Source organism: Nylanderia fulva, unplaced genomic scaffold (assembly GCF_048542155.1).
Source record: "Nylanderia fulva isolate GAGA-0341 unplaced genomic scaffold, ASM4854215v1 Scaffold483, whole genome shotgun sequence".
Lineage (NCBI taxonomy): Eukaryota > Metazoa > Arthropoda > Insecta > Hymenoptera > Formicidae > Nylanderia > Nylanderia fulva.
In genome coordinates, this window is record NW_028190569.1 from 13,314 (window position 1) to 35,526 (window position 22,213).

The 22,213-nt window shown below is 39.2% G+C and overlaps 1 protein-coding gene across 1 annotated transcript; it reads left to right on the top strand.

The window, feature by feature from the left end:
* Positions 1 to 13,153: 13,153 nt before the first annotated feature.
* Positions 13,154 to 15,236, top strand: LOC146721396 (uncharacterized). Its single transcript, XM_085486871.1, has 4 exons — positions 13,154 to 13,247; positions 13,635 to 13,858; positions 14,178 to 14,565; positions 14,827 to 15,236. The coding sequence occupies exons 1-4, from the start codon at positions 13,154 to 13,156 to the stop codon at positions 15,234 to 15,236; spliced, it is 1,116 nt and encodes a 371-aa protein (XP_085342997.1).
* The last annotated feature ends 6,977 nt before the right edge of the window (positions 15,237 to 22,213 follow it).

Genomic DNA, 22,213 nt, shown 5'->3' on the forward strand with positions numbered 1-22,213 from the left:
TTTTGAGATTAAATAAATAATGGTAATTCTTATTTATATGCAAAGAATATAATTATGTACACACACACACACACAAACACACACACATATAATTATCTTTTTACATAAATAATTAGCATTGTTCGCTTAACCTTACAATTGAATAAAGGAATAGTCCTGAATATATGTAATATGTAATATATATATTGTGCGTTTGTGCATGCGTGTGTATGCGCGTGTGCGCGCTAATTCATAATTAACATAATTAATACTTACAATTTCAATTTTATCCCGAATGTGGTAATATTGACAAAAAAAATGCAAGCTTGCAAAGGAAAGGACCGGTTTGTTTAATTTGACCATGTTTGTTATTAATGTTATTTTTAAAGCTTTAAATAATTGTTAAAACACATTATCAAATATTTTATACTCTCAATATCCACGGACATTTTATTTTTTCACGTATGAAATGTTGTTGAAAATATTTAATATACAATTTTTTTTTGTTTCCTTGTCACATATTCACTTTGCCATGTATTTTTTCTTGTATTTATTGTGAGCATATCGTGTGTTTTGGTGGTGCCGTTTGTTGGGACAGTTGAAGATGTGTTATATTGGCGGGATGTGCTTTTTGGGGTTGGTGGTTGCGTGTGAGTTGGAAGGTTTTGTTATCTGTTGGGCTGCTGGGGCGAGTGGGCGGAGTTTTTTGGGGGGTTTAGGGTATGAATTGAAGTTAAGGTTCGTAGATCGAGAATTGGAATATAGGGAGAAAGGGAATAGTAAGGGGAGGTGGGGGGTTGGTAGATGATATTGGTAAGTCTGTGTAGTTTTGGTATGTATGAAATAGAGTAGTGGTGGGTAGTGGTGGTGTGTGATTTACGTAAAAGGGTGTAGTTGTTAGTTTTGTCAGTTGGCAATCGGAGGTGTGGGGATGTAATTGCATTTTAAAGTTTGGGGTAGTGTTTAGGGCGTAGGGTATTGTAGTTTAAGGGGGGAGGAGTAGGTTAATGGGGGGGTGATGTCTTGTATTTGATGTATAAAAAGTGAAATTGACCGGAATCTTTTATTAGTTTATTAAATTGCTTTGGTTGTGTGTTGGCTGCTGCTATGTGTTTTTTTTTTTGTATTTTTAAACCTTTTTGGGTTTTTGTTGTGTGTGGTGTTTTTAATTTTTTTTTTTTTTTTTTTTAAGCTATTGTTTAAATAAGATTATATTAGTAGAATAATTCGTGTAATTAAGATATATTAGTCCGCTTTAAAATATATATGTGACACAAATATTTAATAATGACATTAAAATTATATATTTTTAATATAATATCGAAATAATACTGAGATTTTGTTACAAAATTTTTAACCTGATAGCTCACGGGCCGATGGCAAAACCAGTACGCACCGTTTCTTTACTCAATTTACCATGTTGTGTGTTGTGCTTTGTGTGGTGTGTGTGTTGTTGTGTTGTGTGTTGTGTTTCACACGAATCTTCCTGATCAATACAAAAATAGTGGTAATTTCAAAGTATTAACGCAAAAGAATCTCTTAGCGCTGAACATCAATCAAAACACGAAAACGCTCTCTTTAGTTTTTCCAATTAAGGTGTCACATTTGTCCGGTGTTCTGGCTCGGTCTGCCGAATTTGTTGCTTTGTGGTGATGAGCTTCTTTAGGTGGGAGCAATTTTATTAAAATTTCCGATGGTTGTTATAAGTGACGATAATCTCTAATAAACTACTTACCTTTTAAAAAATAAAAGGTATAACAATAGGCGACCGTTTAATGGGCACGCCATTGATTCCAATAAATTATCCATGCACACCATGTAGGATTAATTCTCTATCCTATTGCACACACATGTTAGAAGTTTTCCGTAGAAACATTATTCATTGCAACCCCATGTAGAATGTCTAGGCAAAATTTCACCATTGCTTAAAATCCATGTAGAAATCGTTAACCATTGCAAACCGTTAGGTCAGAATCTACTTTGAGATAAATATTTACATTGTTGCAAAAACTCATGTATGAATCCTATGATATAATAATTTAACCATTGCCAATAATACCCAGTAGAAGTGATAAAAAGTATCCATTGCCATAAATACTTCTGATTGAATCTCTACATGCTAATACCATGTACCAAGAAGTTGTATGAAATATTATCGATTTATAAAATCTACCAGTGTTACCAATGTTCGTAACAAAAAAGTAATGAAATGAAAAAAAATAATTTGCGCCAAGCTGACAGTTAGAAACTTGTACCAGTGTGGAAATATTTAAATTGCCAGCCAATATAGAGTGTTATAAGAACTCAGTGTAAAAATTTAACTTTGAAATGTAGAATCGTTACCTAAAAAAAACTTATCTTTTAAAAAAAAGATAAACAAGATGCCACGTCCATGTCCGCCATTGTAAAATAACGTAGCTTAATAATAATTATAGTTTCTTTTAGCTGTAAAAAAAAAACTTGACCTGACGCGCTGCCTAGTTCAAAATTACAATGCACCTTACAAGTAAACATTAATTATTTAAACACCAAAACATATTTTAACTGTAATGAGTTTAAAAGTAACAATTTAATTTTAATATTGTTAGAATATTAGTTAGCAGCGCTCCCAGTTTTTTTAACTTAAAATTTTTTATTTCTTTTTACATGGCGCATGGATCTCTGTGGCCATCTTGTTATCTTTTTTTTTTAAAAGATAAGTTTTTTTTTTATTGGTCACGATTAACATTGCACAATTTACATTTTTACTTGATTCATTCTACGACTTCTATATACGTTCTGGCAAACTTTAACTTTCCACTGGTTACAAGTTTTTCTACTTCACTTGGCGCCAATTTTTTTTATTTCTTACTTTTGTTACGATTGTTAGCATGGGTTTATACTCGTAATTTTTTCATACAATTTCTATTGTACCTGGGGGTTTGCAATGTTAGGATTCTATATATAAGTTTGGCAATGTGATAATTTTTATAAATTCTATATATGGTTGTTTGCAATGGTTTTTTTTTTTTTTTTAAATTTTTCATAGGATTCCTACCATGAAGTTTTTGCAATAGTTAATTTTTAATAGGATTTCTACATAGGTTTCAATGGGTACGATTCAAATGGTGTTTTGCAATGGTTAATTTTTGCCTAGTAGGATTCTATTATAATGGGTTTGCAAGTATGAGATTACTTTTTCATAGGATTTCTACATGGGGTGGTCATTAGGAGAGGATTCTAATGGGGTTTGCAATGGATAATTGTTGTAATGGGTGCCCTAACTGGTCGCCTTTTTTTACCTTTTTTTTAAAGGTGAGTTTTTATGAGATATATCATTAATTTTGTATATTTTATGACCGGTAATAGAATCAATTATTAAACAGTTATCTAATTTACTTCTTTTGCTTAAAATGATGTGTTACAATCATATGTCTAGATTATCCTGCACATTCTCCTAAAAGCACCCTATTTATATAAATTTACCCATATGTGTTGTGTTGTGTGGTGTGGCTACTAATTCGAGCATTTTTTATCATTTTCTATTAACTTTAGATAAAAGTGGCCCAGGCATTTCGAAAAGGAAAAAGTTGACACAGAATTTTTCATAACGGCGATTTCAGTGTTATCGGTAGAGGCACTATCTATTTCATAAGTACTAGATGATTTACTATACTTTTTACTAGCATCTATAGAAGACTACGCTATTCCCTCGCAATATTTGTAATACTAGTAAAAAGTTGTATAAAGTGAGTGATTATTTAACTTTTTATTAGTAATCTACAACTATTCTCCATAAACTTCGAAATATTACAAATATTTTATTATGAACTTGGTATTTCAGTTTATGTAAAATTATGTTAACTATCTTTAATTATTCCCTTTTAGCCCATTGTCAACACACGTTACCACTTACAATCACTTGTATAAGACTAATATTGCTAACTAAATAGGTTTATATATCTAGTTAATATATTATATTAACATCAGTTTATAGTATCTTGCTCGGAAAATCCCTTCACCATACATTAATGTTTACATTTATTTTATGATTTACTAGAGCTCAAATGATCCACATTTTTGCAAACCCCAAAAACTACTGTTTATTATAAAGATTTCAATATTTAGATTTTCAATAGTTGATTCTTAATTTTTTTATTTAAATGTTGATGATTTTGATTTGAATAATATTTCCTTTTTTTTGTAATGTTTTTCGTATTATTTTTTTGCAATCTCAATTTCTACTTTTATAAACTGTTCTGCCAGCACGCCAGCCCTGATACAAATACATGTTTTGTGCTTATTTTTTTTTATTTTTAATTATTTTATTTGTCATTCATATCAACTTCTATAACCTTTTATCTGCCAGCAGGATACAACAGGAGTTACAAATACATGTTTATGTCTTTAGTATGTTATCAAATCCTTGTCTTTTCCAGGTAACTAATGTCTTCATATTGAATTACCATTCATCTTCTCAATCCTTTCCAGAGATTTTGTATTAATTAAAAGTCCACTTGCACACGAAATAATGTTTGCTAGAAGAGATTACAGCCAAACGATTAATGTTTTTTGTAAAAACATTTGTGTTATTTACGTGGAGGATAAGAACAAGAGTTTGACGCTGTTTTACAGTAAAGGCCAAGTAAGTAAGTACATGTAATGTATCGTATTGGCATTAACGCTGTATCCGCGGAGAGATATGTGGTGTAGAGGTAGTCTGCATGCAGCTAATGTTGGACGTAGTTATCAGTAGTTGTGATTGATTGTGATTAATTGTCTAATATAAATACGATATTATTAAAATTTAGTTTAAAAAGCGAGTTGTGCTTAATAAATAAAAGTTTTTATTTTGTCTTAAAAATTGGAAATCTGTTTAATTAATAATTTTTTAATCTTGTTAAGAAATTTTGATTAGTCTGTATTCAATAATTTATCATTTGATAAATACATGTAAATGTCCTGTTTAATTTTGCTATGTTTAATATACTTAAAATTCATTATTAGTAGAAATGTGTAAACTAAATTCATATATATTATTGAAAATCTATGTGAATATTAACTTTTATCTTTCCTTCCTCTCATTCAAAAGGCTCTTTAATATCAAATATGTGTATGTGTGATACACGCGCGCACATTTGTACGTATTTATTTAATTATGGATATTTGTAGCGTACTTAATTGATATTAAAAAATTATGTTGACAATAATTTATCCTTGTGTTTTTTTTTCTTCATTATTTACTTCAGATTTTTTTAGGGTTTATTCTTATTAAAGATAAAGATTATTTTAGAGGATTGAATATTTCAAGTAAACTAATTGTAGTAAATTTCACATTAATGCATTATTAGATGTTTAATCATGAATGTACTAAATAAGTACCACAAAGACGAATTACCAGTGGTGAGTGATGTTTGAGAATGAAGAGAGAGGTGTGGTGGTTGGAGGGGAGGCGGAGGGGGGGGCAGGATCTCTTGCGCGGACGAAAGAGAGATGAGAGAAGATGGATGCCTGTTCTGAAGGGTGTCCGGCCTCACGAGCAAGGACGATAGAGATGGACCGTCCCAGGTACCTGCTCATTGAGACGTCCTGAGAGTAGGATAGATCTTTTTTAAGGATTTAGAGTATAGATGAGGGTATGTTTCCTCTTGAGGGAGCTTTGAGTTGTAGTGAGATGGACTAATCGAGGTTAGAGGACTCTCTCGAGACGGGATGCCTACTTCTTTGAAGTATGAAGAGATCGAGTATCAGACGTTTGAGATGGAGTAGGTGGCTTCTAGCTATCGCGTGATAGATTGCCGTTTGGCTCCGTTAGGTCTAGGGCTCCGAGTAGTTGTTCGGATTTGAGAGTACCGGGGCAGCCCACTGACATGTTCCAGTTCCCCATGTCTGGTTAAGGAAGTAGCTCTAGTGGAGTCTAGAGAGAGAGCCGTCCACTGAAGTCGTATCGGACCGTAGGGAGAGTTACGGATATGAGTTGAGATTCGAGGATTGTTGCCGTGGATGGGCGAAGATTACCGGGAGGTGGATTTCGGAGTTAATTTCTTTGGTAGCGGGTAATTTGGGTGTCTTTCGGCGTCTGCTTGGAGAGGCCGCAGACTTCGGCGATTTTGACGGAACCTCAGACTGATTACATTACTTGTCGCTGAGAGGGGGAGGTTTGAGGTTTGGAGATTGAGTTACGCGGAATATTCTGTGAGGAGAGTGAGCAAACTAGAGTTAGTGCGAGATTAGTACGAGTGGAGATGAAAGAGAGGAGAGTTAGAGTTTTTTTATTGAGGAGGATTTTAGGATGATGGAGAGTTAGGCATACATGTTACTGTATTACATTGTGAGAGATGTGGACGATGGACTGAGAGGGATCTGGTTGGTTAAGAGAGCAGAATTAATCGTTATCGTGGTGAGATTGGGGTCTCTGAGATGGGATGGGCCCTTATTCGTTGAGATTCATCGAGAGGGCGCGTTAAGAGAAGAGGGCCTTTTGATTATCGTTGAGAGATCCGCGGCGTGGAGCACGAGGACTGAGGTAGGGAGGAGGTGATTGAGTTATATTCGGAGAGATGTAGAGATTTGTGGGTGAGGATGTTTGTTATTAGGTTTGTTACGCAGGAGAGTTTGATTGACGAGTTCTTAGAGTTGAGATTGTTCCTGAGATTTCTGTTAGAGAGAGTGCCTTGCCCCTCGTTGCCCCTTTCACACCTTCATAGATATTGAGATGGCGAGGGATTAGATTGAGGAGAGATGTGGAGAATGGGAGAAAACATTACAGGATATATCAGAGAGGTCCTGATGATTGAAGTTATGTTTGTAGTGACCGAGAGTCGGGATGATTCTGAGAGTGTAGTTTTTGCGAGCGTTTCGATTTGTTGAGGAGAGTTTGTAGACAACATTTGAGACGGCCGTGGTTGTATTCGGATGCCAATCCGCAGAGCGACCTTGTGTCAGGGGGGTCCCCTGCTTGATCTGACAGTATCCTGAAGGCAGGACGACGCGTGTTTGTCCGGCAGTGTGCCGTCTTCGCTCCGGCAGGTTCTATCACGACGACTGATTTGGGAGGCGTCACTCTCGACGCCGCCGTCGTTTCCCCCGTCCTGATCGGACTTGGCACCGGGAAGAAAATTAGTGCATTTGTATTGGGGTGTTGTTCGGGAGATCTGGGGTGTTGCAGCTCCGGCAGGGGGATGTTCTTTGGAGTAGAGGGTGGGGAGAAAGGTGGCGTGAATTTTTTTCTGAGCTATTTACGGCGGCGGTGGAGAGGGGGCAGATGGACGCCGAACTTTTGTTCGATTGAGTCGACGAGTTGACCAATGAGGGCCGGATTGATGGGGGTGGAGCACGGCTGAGGGGTCGTTGGTATACTCGAGCAGAGTGTCTCTAAGCGGACCTTGCTGAGAGCACCTTAGGGACTGAGGCTAATTTTCGAACGCTATGCTTTGAGAGGGCCTAGACGCGGAGAATAAAAGTGAGTGAGTAGGGCGCATGAGACGCTGAATTGGGACTGGCTGTGACGCATTTTGAGGAGCAGATGAGGGAGAGTGACTTCTGAGAGTGGATTACGGGTCGCAGTTGTTATGAGATGGGCTCGAGAGGTTATGTTACAGGATAAATGAGTATCATGGAGGGGGATTGAGAGGGCCTTGATTGTGGAGGGGGAGTCCAGAGGTATGATTCGATGAGAGAAGGTAGATCAATCTGATCCGGAGATAAGTGATCAGATGGATGAGTAGGTGTAGAGTGGCTTGAGGAGTTTTTGAGGAGAGATTTCCGTAGATGAGTGTATTTGTTAGTCTCAAAAATTCGAGCTCGTTTTGGATGACGGGAGTTAGGGTGAGTTTTAGAGTTTTGAGATGTTGTTTCGAGGTTTCGGAGTTGAGATGGAGGGGGATGAGATGAGGAGTTTGAGGTGGGAGAGTAGAGTTAGCCAACCTGATTGAGAGTGAGAACGAATTAGAGGGGGCGATGATTGATGGGAGGGTTGTCTTTTTGAGAGTCTTTACTTATAGAAATAGATTACGATACGATTTGATTGAGTTTGAGAGAGTAGTTAGAGTTTATAAGGAGGAGAGTTGAGGGAGTGAGAGAGTTACTGAGCAGAGTTGACAGTTAAGCCAAACATAATAGCACCCGCAGCCAGCTCACCCCTTACGGACTTCTTCCCCTCTCGTGTGTGAGAAGTTGTATCGCAGCATTAGTCGAGCAGCGGTAGGAGCGGAGGAGTAGGCAGCGAGTGGAGCAGAGAGAGTGGATGAGAGGAGGAGAGGTCGAGGAGCAGAGAGTTTAGAGAGTTATTGAGAGTTTTGTAGTACATTATGTATCAGAGAGGAAGGAGAGGATGTAGGGTTTACTGAGTATAAATGGGAGTTGGGTTATTGTTATGTTTGAGTAGCCAACAGGGTAGATGGAGACGACCCCGGGTTGGGACTTTGGGCCGGGAGTTAACAAAAGGTTGTAGAGAGCCGTGAGCAGAAGAGTGGCTGAGAGGGATTGAGAGTGCGGTAGGAGATGAAAAAAAGACGGGCGAGAATAGTGTGGATGGATGCAAATAATATAAGATTTGTATTGAGAGATTTTAGGGCTGTAGTAGGGTTGACGTGTATCCTTAGATCGTCGAGATGATGATAGATCGGGGAGAGCTGGAGCTTTGAGAGGGGCGACGGAGGCGTTAGGAGTTGAGCGTTTAGAGTTGGAGGATTGATGTTAGTTTCCACCCCAACATAACCCTGCACCGCTGCGCCGATCATGATTGTTACTAAATAAGTAACAAGAATCCGACCAAGGTCGCACGTGACCGTCCTGAGAATGAGGAGAGGATGTGTTGGATGTGGTGCGTGCTTTTGCTGCGTGTGCAGAAAGAGAGAGAGATTGAGACGATGGAGATGGGTTGACCGATAGTGGAGAGGTAGTCTGTGATTGGAGTAGGGATGTGAGAGTATTTGATGAGAGTTGAGAGAGAGAGAGAGAGTTAGCCAACATAACCCCGCACGCTGCCGATATGGCGGAGCGCCACTATCGCCATCTGTTGTAAAACGTGCGAGATGGACAAAATTACCACTACATGCATCTTGCATGTGTTGTGTACGTGTGATATATGTGTGCGCATGTGTTGTATACGTGTGAATACGTGTAGCACGATACTACTATGTATGCGTGGTCGATGATGATAATGATATGATAATGATAATGATGATGATAATGATGACGGGGACGTTTCTTAATAGAAATTTTTCATATTTCGACTTTGCATTTATATATCTCTGCTTACAAATCACGTAGAGCAGAAATAAAGACACTTTTATTATATAATTCGAACTCAATCTATCGATTAAGTCTAGTATAAACTCGATTGCTTCAGCCATTATTGAGGATTCAAAATATCATAAAGACTCAAATGTCCGACTCGCGTTAAGATACACGGTGTCTCCGCTACGCCCTTAACTGGTCGCGAGACACTACCGTGTCTCTTGATGTCAGCATCTCACAAATAAACGTCAGATTTTTTTGCATCCAGCATAATTCTACAGTTTTTGATAGGTTTTAATAATAGTTCCATCGAATTAACTATTAATATATAGTAATTAAAGAGTAACAAATGGGCAAAGAGCACGTACACGATCTTAGTGTAAAATTGTAATAAAGTAATAACAGCAATCAATTGTCGAACGTTTCGGTTATTATTTAACCATCTTCAGTGACAAACTTATTTAGAATAGAAGTGATATCAGTCAAAAAACAACGATCTATCTCGACATATCAAACGGGATCAATCCGTTCATTCCGTTTGATATGTCGAGACAAACAGTGACAAACTTTAGAATAGCAGTGATATCAGTCAAAAAACAACGATCTATCTCGACATATCAAACGGAATGAACAGATTGATTCCGTTTGATATGTCGAGATAGATCGTTGTTTTTTGACTGATATCACTGCTATTCTAAAGTTTGTCACTGAAGATGGTTAAATAATAACCGAAACGTTTGACAATTATATTGATTGCTGTTATTACTTTATTACAACTTTACACTAAGATCGTGTACGTGCTCTTTGCCCATTTGTTACTCTTTAATTATTATTTACTGAGCCAAAACTAGTCAAAAGCGTATTAATATACATATAGATTTGAACAAATAAGATGCCAACTTCCAAAAACACCTGATAGCATCTCATCATATTTCAAATATTTGATCACAAAGCAGTAATATTCTGTAGAGTTTTATTGCTTACACATATTCCGTCAATAGTTCTGTCGATTAAACTCGATAGAAAATAATTTGTCATTATATAAAATGAATTTAGGACTTCCGTTTTCGGTGCAGAAGTAGTGTACGTGGAGTGTGAGTGCAAAGAGTTGAGGGTGTAGAGTACAGAGAAAGTGGAGAGAATAGTTTGAGGAGGAAGAGGGAGAAAAGTGAGAGGGTGAGAGTAGAGTGTGAAAGATAATAGTTCGACGGAGAACGTAGGAAGAAGAGAAATAGGAAGTTGGATGACAGCTGATTGTGGGCAGAGAGTATAGAACATATAGAAAAAAAGCGGAGTGCAGAAAAATAGAGAACAGGCACTAGGGAAGCTTCCCGATTCAGCGACTTTCGGATCTATATTTTTCTCTCGCATTTATTTCCTTATGGGGGGAACAGGGGATGTATGGAATTAAATCTCTTGTAGAGATTATTCCAATTTTAAATCTTGGCCGTGACCAAGTAAAATTTGGTGCCTTGTGCACAGGTATTTAATTCTAACGAAAAAATTTAATTTTGTTGAGATAACGCACTGTCATCCGCGATGATCCGAGATGGAGAGATCGAGAAAAGAGAAGAAAGAATTAAAAGAGAACATGGAAGATATGAAGAGGAGAGGGACTGGAGAGGAAGATGGAGGAAAGGGAGGAGGGAGAGAGAGAAAAGAGGAAGCCCACAGGGAATGGACTACAAAAAAGAGTAGGAGAAATGGAAAGGAAATGGGAGATACTAGAAAAGGAGGAATATAGTAATAAAAGGCCTAGTAGTCAAGGATGGGAAAAGAAGAGAGGGAGTGGAGAAATTGCTAGAGGAGATAGAGGCGAGGGTGAAGATAATGAAAATAAGGAAAATAGGGGAGGATAGAGAGATGGGGAGGGAAATGGTGGTGGTAGAATTGGAGAAGGAAAAACAAAAATGAGAAGTGATGGAGAAGAAAAAGAAATTGAAAGATAGAAAAGAAAGGATAGACACGGATTTAACGTGGAAAGAAAGGGAGATAAGACGGAAGTTGGGAGAAATAGCAAGGAGAGAAGAGAAAAGAGGAGAAAGGACGTGGATAAGTAATGGCAAGATAAGAATAGAAGAAAAATGGTGGAGATGGGATGAGGAGAAAGAAGTTTTGAAAGATAAGAAGGGAAGTGTAAAGAAAGTGGTAATGGGGGAAGAGGAGAAAAAAGGAAGATGGTCTGAAATTGAGATAGATAGAAAGAGGAAAAGGGAGAAAAGAGGAAAAGGATGGAAGGTGGTTTTTTGGAACGTAGCGGGAGTAGGGAACAGTAGGTATACTAGGGAAGTTCTAACCCGGGAGCAATGAGGGGGAGTGGACATGTCGGTATTCACGTGATCGTTGTACACGTGCTTCAAATTGGTGGCATCCTGTTTAAACAGGATTAGCAGGTTCGCATTGTCTCGTATAAGATGTTTCGGTATTCTCGCGTATGTCTGACAGAGATAGAAGCAGTCAATGTTCGAGTGGCGCTCCATTGAGAAGTACTCTCTTATCGTATCTTGTTTGTCGCATGCCACGTCATCAAAGACAAAAATTGAATTTGGACATGCCTCTCTCGGTGGAATGACGTCACTGTTATTGGAGAATGTAAAGTAGCCGATTTCGTCAATCGGTGTCAATAAATCTTCCAAATAGCGATATTTCGGCTGTTGCAACGATTTAAAGTACACGTACACGTTCTCGAAACGCACGCCGTGCGGACTTTCCAGCAGGCTTATCAACACGTTGGTTTTACCGCAGTTTGAGGGGCCGCAAACGATCGCGCGTATAGTTGTCGGTAGCATCGTACCGTGTTTGCGCACACCTTCGTTTACGTTGCAGCGTACTCTGTCGTCGTAAATCATCACTCGTATCGTCAGAGGTTGTCGCACGAATTTCATTTTCTCACTCCCGATTTGACCTCCAACGTCCGCCTATTTATAGTTGCGCGGACTCGCGCTTTGCTCAGTATTGTCTAGAGATTGCGGCGAATGTCAACGAAAATAGGCACAGGTGTATTAAATCGTGCGATAAACTCACTTCCGGTCGAGCTTCATATCCCCGGCTATCAATTTTGCGGCCCGGGAACTCGTTTGGAAAAGCGATTGGCTAGAGGTGATCAAGGCGTCAACCCATTGGACGCGGCGTGTCGTGAACACGATATAGCGTACTCTCGGAGCAGCGAACTTGCCGAGAGACACGCGGCGGATAAGGTACTCGCCGAGAAAGCAAAAACTCGCATCGTCGTGAAAGACTCAAGTCTCGGTGAGAGAGCCGCGGCCGCGGTTGTCTGGGCAGCGATGAAAGCCAAAACAAAGCTCGGCATGGGCTTGAAGAAGAGGACGAAGAAGAGGAGGATACTTTCGGCAGCGAAACGAGGTGGATTTTTACCGATTTTACCAATGCTGGGCGCGCTCAGATCCCTGGTCGGCGGAGCGGCTGGCGTAGCAAAAGCGGTGAACGACAATAAAGCCGCGCAACGTCAGTTGTAAGAGATACTACGTCACAATCGCGCCATGGAAGGCCGCGGACTGTATCTCGCCTCTTACAAATATGGACGAGGAGCGAGGAAAAAAAAAAAACGTTAAAAATGCCGCAAGGTGTAACTACAAATGTGCAATTGCTACAACTTGCAAAACGTATGCACATTCCATATTTTAAAGGTGTATTTATGCTCAATAATTTACCGATAAATGGCGCGCGAGAAAATGAGAGCGGTATCGTCAATCTGGACAGCACAGACGGTCCTGGCACTCATTGGGTGGCGTATGCAAAAAGGGGAAATCGCGCAATCTATTTCGACAGTTTTGGCAATCTTTGACCACCCGAGGAATTGGTGCGATATTTAAATGTGCCGAAATTGGAATACAATTACACCTCTTATCAAACGTATGATCAGAGTATCTGTGGACAATTGTGCTTGCAGTTTCTCCGAGAATTCTCACCGCGAATTTAACTCAGTTTTGTCAACATGTCGCTAACACTAACATTGACTGGGAAGAGTAGCGTCCTCGCAGCGACCTACTTTCCGCCCATAGATTTGAGTGATGCGGACTACGAGCTCGGTCTGACGGATTTTGGAACTTATCACACTATATCGAATGTAAATTCCTCGAATAATAAATTTTACTACGGCACAGACGACGCGGAAATTACGATTCCCGAGGGATCGTACGAGCTGCAAGCGATACATAAATTTTTGAAACGTGCACTTTCTTGAAAACATAATGCTGTTAGTGATAAAGGTGTCGACGATGAAGATTACCCAATCGTGCTCCGCGCTAATTACAATACAATGAGAAGCGAGATCAAGTGTGCATACAGAGTAAACTTTAGCATGCCCAACAACATTGGATCGCTGCTGGGATTCTCGAATCGTATACTGCAACCGTGAAAATGGTACAAATCGGACATGGCGATTAATATTATCAACGTGAACATTATCCGCATAGAGTGTAACGTGACCGCGGGTGCATACAGCAACAATAAACTCGTTCACACGATACACGAATTTTCACCGAGGTTGCCACCAGGAAATAAGATATCAGAAATACCGGCGCAGATCATTTACCTGCCGGTTTTCGTACGGAGCATTACTGATTTAGTGTTACGCGTTGCTGACCAGGAGGAACGATTGCTCGATTTTCGAGGTGAAGAGATAGCAGTTAGATTGCACGTACGACGGCGGGCCACCCTCGTGCGACGCAATGCTCGTGTTGAATAAAGACACGAAGAACACAATCAGGTCAGCAGCAACATCATTCGCTAATATCAAATCAACCACGAAGAAGAGACTCACCTCGTCAAACGTTGCGTTTTTACAATCTTTGGGATTTGCGGTACGTGCCATCTGAACAATGACTGAGATTCTCAACATCGAGGAAGAGCCAGTCTTTGACGATCGCATCGTCAAGATTGAGACTCACACATACAACCCGTTTGCCAACACAACATTTGGACACAGCGACGAGATAAGAATACCCATACAACAACAGGATTTATATACGTTGCCGTATGAGAGTTTCCTCTACATCGAGGGAGAACTGCGGATAAATCATCCAGTTGAGGGATCCAATGTGATGTTGGGAAATAATTGCGTCGCATTTATGTTTGACGAAATTCGCTATGAACTCGATGGTGTGAAGATTGATCGCAACAGGAATGTGGGAATAACAAGTCTGCTGAAAAACTATGTAACAATGTCATCCGATAGAAGCGTGATTATGCGAAATGCAGGCTGGGATAGTCCGACTACTGTGAATAGATACTTTAATTTTTGTGTGCCGCTGCACATGTTGCTGGGATTTTGCGAGGATTACAAACGCGTGGTTATTAATGCACGTCATGAGTTGATCCTAATACGAGCGCGCAACGACAATAATTGTTTGTATGGAGATTCTGCACTGGAGCTTGCGATCAACATATTCAAGATACAATGGCGAATGCCACACGTATTGTTGAGCGAGATTAAGAAGCTGTCGATGCTGCGCGCTCTGGAAAGCGAACGTTACCTCAGCATGGGTTTCCGCTCGTGGGATCTATACGAATTTCCGCTATTGCAGCGTACGACCAAGCATTCGTAGGCCATTAAGACCGCGACTCAACTGGAGAAGCCGCGATATGTAATTTTTGCTCTGCAAACAGGGCGGAAAAACGTCATGTTCGAGGATACGAGTCGATTCGACAACTGTAAATTAACCAACGTGAAACGTCTGAACTCGGAATGTTATCCGTACGACGATATGAATCTGGATTTCGATAGAAACAGATGGTCGATTCTGTATGACACGTATGCGCGTTTTTGCAAAAATTATTATGGATACGAGTATTTCGAGCCGAGTCTCACCGTCTCGTTATTTCTACGTTCCGGTCAGTTTGTGATTATCGATTATTCTCGACGAAATGAATTGATCAAGAGCGCAACGGTGGATGTGAGATTAGAGTTTGAGTGTAAGAAGAATATACCTAATAATACCACAGCATATTGTCTCATCATGCACGATCGCGTGATCCAGTACAACCCGTTGACCAACGTTGTGCGCAAAATCACCTAAAAATGTTTACACAACTACGCGTGTGAGAGAGGGGAGGCGGATACATAATCATGATGATGCGAGATGTCTGAAGAGTATCGTAATACCTCTCGACTGACTCACATCGAAGAGATCATGTCCGCACCAACGTTTGTCGACCTGCAAGGATTTATCCTAAATAAACGATTTATCGTGAAGGAAGCGGCAATCCTGAGAAAAGGATATATCCTGTCGCACTATTTCTTCGCATACCCTGTGCCATGGAGCGTGCTTATAAAGTCGGAAAGGCGCCAGGCCTCATGGATAACTCAGCATCATCACAGCTTGCAATGGGAGGATGGAAATGTTCCATACTGCATGGCTCAGCGGTTGATCACGGCAGCTATCATTGGCATAAATGAACAAGACGAGGAGGAAGAAGAGTCCTCTCTCGTGTATGTAAAAGAACTCGAAAAACGAGAATGGCTGGCCGAAATAGTGGACGATGCGAGCAGCGGTTTCATCATTGAGACCTTGGATGCCATATATAAAGATTTGGTTGCATTAAATAAATTAGATCCCACATATACTCTACGGTGTAATAAACATGTAAAAAATTGCGCGTTACAAAATGTATTTAAATTATTTAATTGGTGGTCGGCCAATCGCGACGATCATCCGTTTTTTTAAATAAACATATTGTTTACATACTTTTCTCTTTGTTATTTCCATTACCAGATATTTCTAAGAAATCCTTTTACCCCCACTACTCTTAAAAATTTCTCACGCAATCGTATTTCTAAGAATTTCTTTTACCCCCACTACTTTTAAATATTTCTCTTTCCCTCCAGATATATTTCTAAGAATTCGATTTACTTCTTCTCCTAATATTTTAAAAATATTTCTCACGCAATCATATTTCTAAGAATTCGATTTACCCCTACTCCTAATATTTAAAAAATGATTGTTACTCGATTATTAGTACTTTTTTATACGATCAGTCTCTCGTCGACCATTCTAACTGACGGTTCACTTTTTAATACCCTCGGTTCAAAGCAGCATGAATTACTACATGCCGAGACGTGATGAAACGTGCGAGAAGAAATGCGACGAGTAAGTATAACTTTTTTATATATTTATCTTTTTATATATTTTTTTTACGAGTTATAATTTTTATCTCATTTTTACAGCGTTTCGCTGGAGCCTTAGATATCAAAGACGCCGCTTATCTTATCTTGTTTATGAAAACTTAGCTTATCTTATCTTGTAACAGATATCCGCTTATCTTGTTTATAAACATATCAGGTAACATAATCCCCTTATCAGGTAACCTGAGCTGATAAGATAAGCTTATCTGCTGATAAGACCCCCTCTCCCGCGTGACGTCACCCCCCTCGCCCCCGATTTCCCCCCGCCCCGCACCTCCCCTCATTGCTCCCGGATTAGAACTCCCCTAGTATAGCTACTGGGAACAAGGATACAGAGTTTTGGAAAAGATTAGAGGAATAGGATGTGATAGTGTTATCAGAAACGTGGATGGAAGAGAAAGGATGGAAGAAGATGAGAAAATATCTACCGAAAGGATACGTATGGGGAGTACAAGGAGCAAGTAGAAAGAATAAGAGAGGAAGAGCGATAGGAGACATGATCATGGGAATAAAAAAGGAGATTGCAGAGAAAGGAAGAAAGATGGAGTTGAACAAGGAGGGCTTTGTGGTAGGAAGAGTAAAGATAGGGGAGGAAAATGGAGGGTGGTAGGAGTATACGTAGGAGAAGGAAAAGGCGTGCAGGGAGATAAAGAGGTGGACACAGGAGAAGGAGGAAGAAGTTTACACGATAATAGGAGATTTTAATGCGAGGACGGGAAAGGAGGGGAAAAGAGTTAGGGGTGAGGAGAATGCAGGAGAGGAGAGGATATAGGAAAATAAAAGAAAGTCGAAGGACAACTTAATCAATGCAGAAGGAAGAAAATTGCTGGAATTTTTGGGAGAAAGAGGATGGAGCATAATGAACGGTAACTCAAAGGGAGATGAAGAGGGGGAATGGTCATTTACAGGAGGAAGAAAGAACACGGTAATAGATTATGTAATAGGAAATGAGGATAGCGGAGAGAAGGTGAGAAGGTTAAGGATAAGAGACAAGGTGGACTCGGATCATCACCCAATAGAAGTGGAGATAGAAGAAAGGCAGATAAGAGAGAGAAGAAAGACGCGAGGTGGAATGAAGAAGGTCGGAGGATATTTGAGGGAAAATTGGGGGAAATAGAAGGAAGAGAGGAAGAAATAGATGGAGAATGGGAAAGAAAGAGAAGAGAATGAAGGAAGCATTGAGAGTAACAGAAGAGGATTGGAGGAAAGGGAAGAAGGAGAAGAGAGGATGGTGGAATGGGGAGTGTAGAGAGGAGAAAAGAAAGGTAAGGAAGGAGCTGAGGAAATGGAGGAGAGAAGGAGGAGAGGGGGAGGAATATAGGAAGAGAAGAGGAGATTATAAGAGATTGTGTGAGAGGAAGAAAAAGGAAGAGAACGAGAAATGGGAAAGGGAGGCAGTGGAGGTAAAAAGAGAATCGGAGGTATGGGAAATAGTAGACAGGGAGAGAAGAAGATGGAAAGAAATAATGAAGAAATTGAGATGAGAGAGTGGAGAGAATATTTTATGAAACTACTAGGAGGAACGGAGGAGAGAAGAGTAAGAAAGGAGAGAAAGGAGGAGGGAAACAAGATAGAGGAGGAGGAGGAGGAAGAGGAAATAAGTAAAGAGAAAATGGTAGAGGCAATAAAGAAGTTGAAAGTAGGAAAAGCGACAGGGATAGATGAGATCCCGAATGAGGTATGGAAGTATGGACGAGGGAACGTGAAGGAAGGGATACTGGAATTTTGCAACAGGATTTGGAGAGGAGAAGGCTGGCCGAAAAGATGGAAGGAGGGAGTGATAGTACCGATAATAAAGAAAGGGGATTGAAAAGAGGTGGAGGATTACAGGGGAGTAATTTTGATGCCATCATTGTATAAGATATATACGATGATACTAACGGAAAGATTGAGGAAGGAGGTGGAGGAAAAAGGGATAGTGCCGGAAAATCAAATGGGGTTTAGGAGAGAAATGGGTACGATAGACAACATCTACGTTACGAATTACTTAATTAATAGGCAATTGGAAAGAAAAGATGGAAGGTTGACAGCAATGTTTGTAGACTTGAGGGCAGCATTTGATTCAGTGGACAGGGAGAAGTTAATGGAGGCAATGGAAGCGAGAGGAAGAAGGACAGGAGTAAGAAAAAGGGTAGAGGAGGTGATGAGGGAGACAACTTGCAGGATAAAGATAGGGGAGGAAGTTGGAGAGAAATTTTGGATAGAGAAAGGCGTAAGGCAGGGTTGTCCATTGAGTCCAATGCTATTTAACATTCTAATAGCGGATTTAGAGGAAAAAATGGGGAAGGCGAGAAGGGGAGGAGTGAGAATAGGAGAGAAAAGGATATATACATTGGCGTACGCGGATGATATGGTGTTGTTGGTAGAGGAGGAAGAAGAACTGAGGAGTATGATAGAAAGATTAGAAAAGTATTTGGATAAAAAGAGATTGGAATTGAACGCGAAGAAGACGAAGATAATGAGGTTTAGGAGAAAGGGCGGAAGATGGAAGAAAAGAGAGTGGAGATGGAAAGGAGAGAAAATGGAGGAAGTGAAGGAATTTACATATCTGGGATACAGACTACAGAGGAATGGAGGACAAGAGGGGCAGGTGAAAGAAAGAATGAGGAGAGCAGAAGCTATTATGGGGCAAGTATGGGGAATAGGGAAAAGAAGGTTTGGAAAAGATTGGGGGAGAAAATTATAGTTGTTTGACAAATTATTGTGGACAGTGATGAGCTACGGGGTGGAAATATAGGGGTGGAAGGAGAGAGAGGGAATGGAAAAAATGGAGGAAAGGTACTTGAGATGGACATTAGGGGTAGAAAGGAGGACACCAGAATATATGGTGAGGGAGGAGCTGAGAAGAGAGAAGTTAAGGATAAGAGCCGGGAAGAGGGCGTGGAATTTTGAGAAGAAATGGAGGAAGGAAGAGGAAGCAAATTGGCGAGGAAATGTTGGGAGGAAATGAGAGAAAGGACGAAAAAAGGAAGGGTGGGATCGGATTAGGAAAGGGAATGAAAGGGAAGAATATTTTAGGAAAAGAGGTAGGAGGATAGAAGAGGTGGAGGAGAAAAGAGGAGAGGAAGAGGGATGGTTTGAGGAGCTAATAAGGAGAGATTTGGAAGAGCAGAGGAGGGAGAGGGAGGAGATAATAGAAAGGTCAGAATTTAACAAAGGGTACAAGGAGGTTAGAGGAGAAGGAGTTCCAGAATATTTAAGAAAGGATTAGGGAGAAAGTAGATGAAGGAGAGTAGCAAGATTTAGATTAGGAAGTGAGATATTAGAAAGCAGGTATTGGGAGGAGGTGGAGAAGAGGAAATGCAGGATATGTAGAGAAGAGGAAGAGTCATGGGAGCATATATGGGAGAGGTGTGGATTGAAGGGAGAGAAGAAAGAGAGTTGGCAGGAAGTTGTGAGGGAGATATTAAGAGATGGATTAATTACGAATTCTTTTCCGCATAGTCGGAAACCAATAAATTCCATGTATTCCCTAAAAAGTTTGTTCTACTCTGTGTGCCATATCATCATGGTAGATTCAAATAATATTATTAACCATCGATTCTGGTACCGCGAAACGGCTCCGATCTTCACCCTTTCGATGTACTAAATCATCTATTAATTCAAATTTGTCGTGATCGTTGTATCCTAGTTCGCGATTTCTTTTAAACGATGATCCTGAAGTTGACGGAATTCGAGATCTCTTTCTACGGGCAATGATTCTAAATAACAAACTTGGCGTGAGAGCGCATCTATACATGCGCCACGCGCTTTTCCGGGCCGAAAAAAACAGATCTCTTCTTGTAAAGCGAGAGTCCAGCGTGCGATTCTCGGGTTTAGATTCGCTTTATTGATAGCATATACCAGCGCATTGCAATTTGTAATGACTGTGAAAATTACACCATATAAATAGCGATGTGAAATCGTTCGACGACTCTTACGATCACGAGCAGTTCTAGTTCGAAACTATGATATCGAGATTCTGCCGCATTCGTGTTCTGACTGTAATACGCGATAGGAGCCCATTTCGCATTGGCCTGTTTTTGTAAAAGTATCGCATCGAGGCCTTGAGCACTCGTGTCCGTATGTAACTCGGTAGACGCGGAGGGATTATACAGGTGAAGTACCGGGTACGCGGTCAATTTTTTCTTGAGCGTTTCGAATGACGAAATGCAATCTGAATCGAAAATAAAATCGACGTTTTTTCGCAGCAAGTTATATAAAGGTCACGCCTTGTGTGCATAATTGTGGATGAATTTTCAAAAATAGTTAGACAGGCCTAGGAAACGCTGCAGCTGGTGAATATTTTTTGGTATAGGGAAATTTTTCACTGCCTTGCAGTGTGACTGCTCATTATGTAATCTGATTGTATGAAACAATATAGCCAAGATATTCGATTTGTTTGCGCAAGAAATTACATTTCCCCAGATTGAGCTCAAAATCATATTTTCTAAGTGTCAATATGACATCTTTCAATACATTCAAATTTTTATTTACTGAACGAGATGCTATTATAATATGTCGTCAATATAAACCAAAATTTTATCCTCCCTTATAAAAGGTTGTAGATAGTGCAAATTCTACAACCTTTTATAAGGGAGGATAAATTTTTGGTTTATATTATATATATATATATGTCTAAAGGTAGTTTTGACGACATTTTGAAGTATAATTTGGCAGTTTTCACGATTGTCGTCAAAGGCACCGCGATATAAAGGCAGTTTTAATGACAGTCGTCAAATCTACCTTTATATATGGGTGGATATATATATATATATATATATATATATATATATATACATTTAGTAAACAATGTAGAAAAATGCTTGGTTAAAATATTTTCATATTTAAATGTTGTTATATTATGTATATCTGTGTTTTACATGTTGTAATGTTTAAAGCAATTAATAATTATATATGGTGTTTTTTTGCACGTAAAATCTCACTGCCGTGACATGAAATTTTAAGCGCCAAAGAATATAGTACAGTTATTAAATGTTTACGTACAGTATATTATACGTAAAACAACTATACAACAAAATAAAACTGCTTATAAATAATAGTTATTTCAACAAAACGTTTTTCTACGTTGTTTACTATGCATATAGTATATATATTTATATAAAGATAGATATGACGACAGTCGTTAAAACTGCGTTTGTACTGCGATATGTTTGACGACGGTCGCGAAAACTGCCAACAGTCGTCAAAACTGCCTAGTTATACTTGAGAACGTTGTCAAAACTGCCTTTGGATAAATATATATTATATTATATTATATGTATACTCATATACGTATACTCTGCACATATGAAAGGAAGCTTAATTTTACATATATCATTAATTTAATATCTTATTAAAGATATTTAGTTCTAAACATATTTAAAAGTTTACGAGATTTTGGTCTTTTCTTCATTTCGCAATAGCATTGGGTAAATATTTTTTGTTATAAAAGAATGTGCACATTTAATAATGTAACAAATTCTTAAATGTTTATGTCATAAGATATACATTATAATTAGGAACGAATATTTTTTAATGTTTATTTAGTTTTTAATACAAGAGTATGTGCGACAAGCCTAAAAAGTTTTTTCAAATCATTAATCAATCTTTCTTACTTACAGTGCAACCGTTACCCTAGAAATAATGCAATGTTAAATCTATGCATGCGTATATTTACCAGTGCTGAATATGAATAGAGTGTAACTAGAGTATGATATAATATTTTTAAATATCATGTCTCCTTACCTTTTTGTCCTTTCAATCTAAGGAAAGACTGAAGTGTGACGATGACAATTATACTGATAAGTTTGCTGTAGAAACAAGGTTTAAATGTCACATTCTCTATTAATTTTGTTTTTTTATTTTAAACAGCCCAAAGAACTTGATGGA

What these genes read in the sequence shown, in the direction of transcription:
- LOC146721396 (XM_085486871.1), top strand. Translation starts at nt 13,154, where the DNA reads ATGTCGCTAACACTAACATTGACTGGGAAGAGTAGCGTCCTCGCAGCG. An exon ending in AGATAGCAGTTAGATTGCAC is followed by an intron (nt 13,859 to 14,177) that starts GTACGACGGCGG and finishes ATACAACAACAG; the next exon opens with GATTTATATACGTTGCCGTA. An exon ending in AGCGCGCAACGACAATAATT is followed by an intron (nt 14,566 to 14,826) that starts GTTTGTATGGAG and finishes CTCTGCAAACAG; the next exon opens with GGCGGAAAAACGTCATGTTC.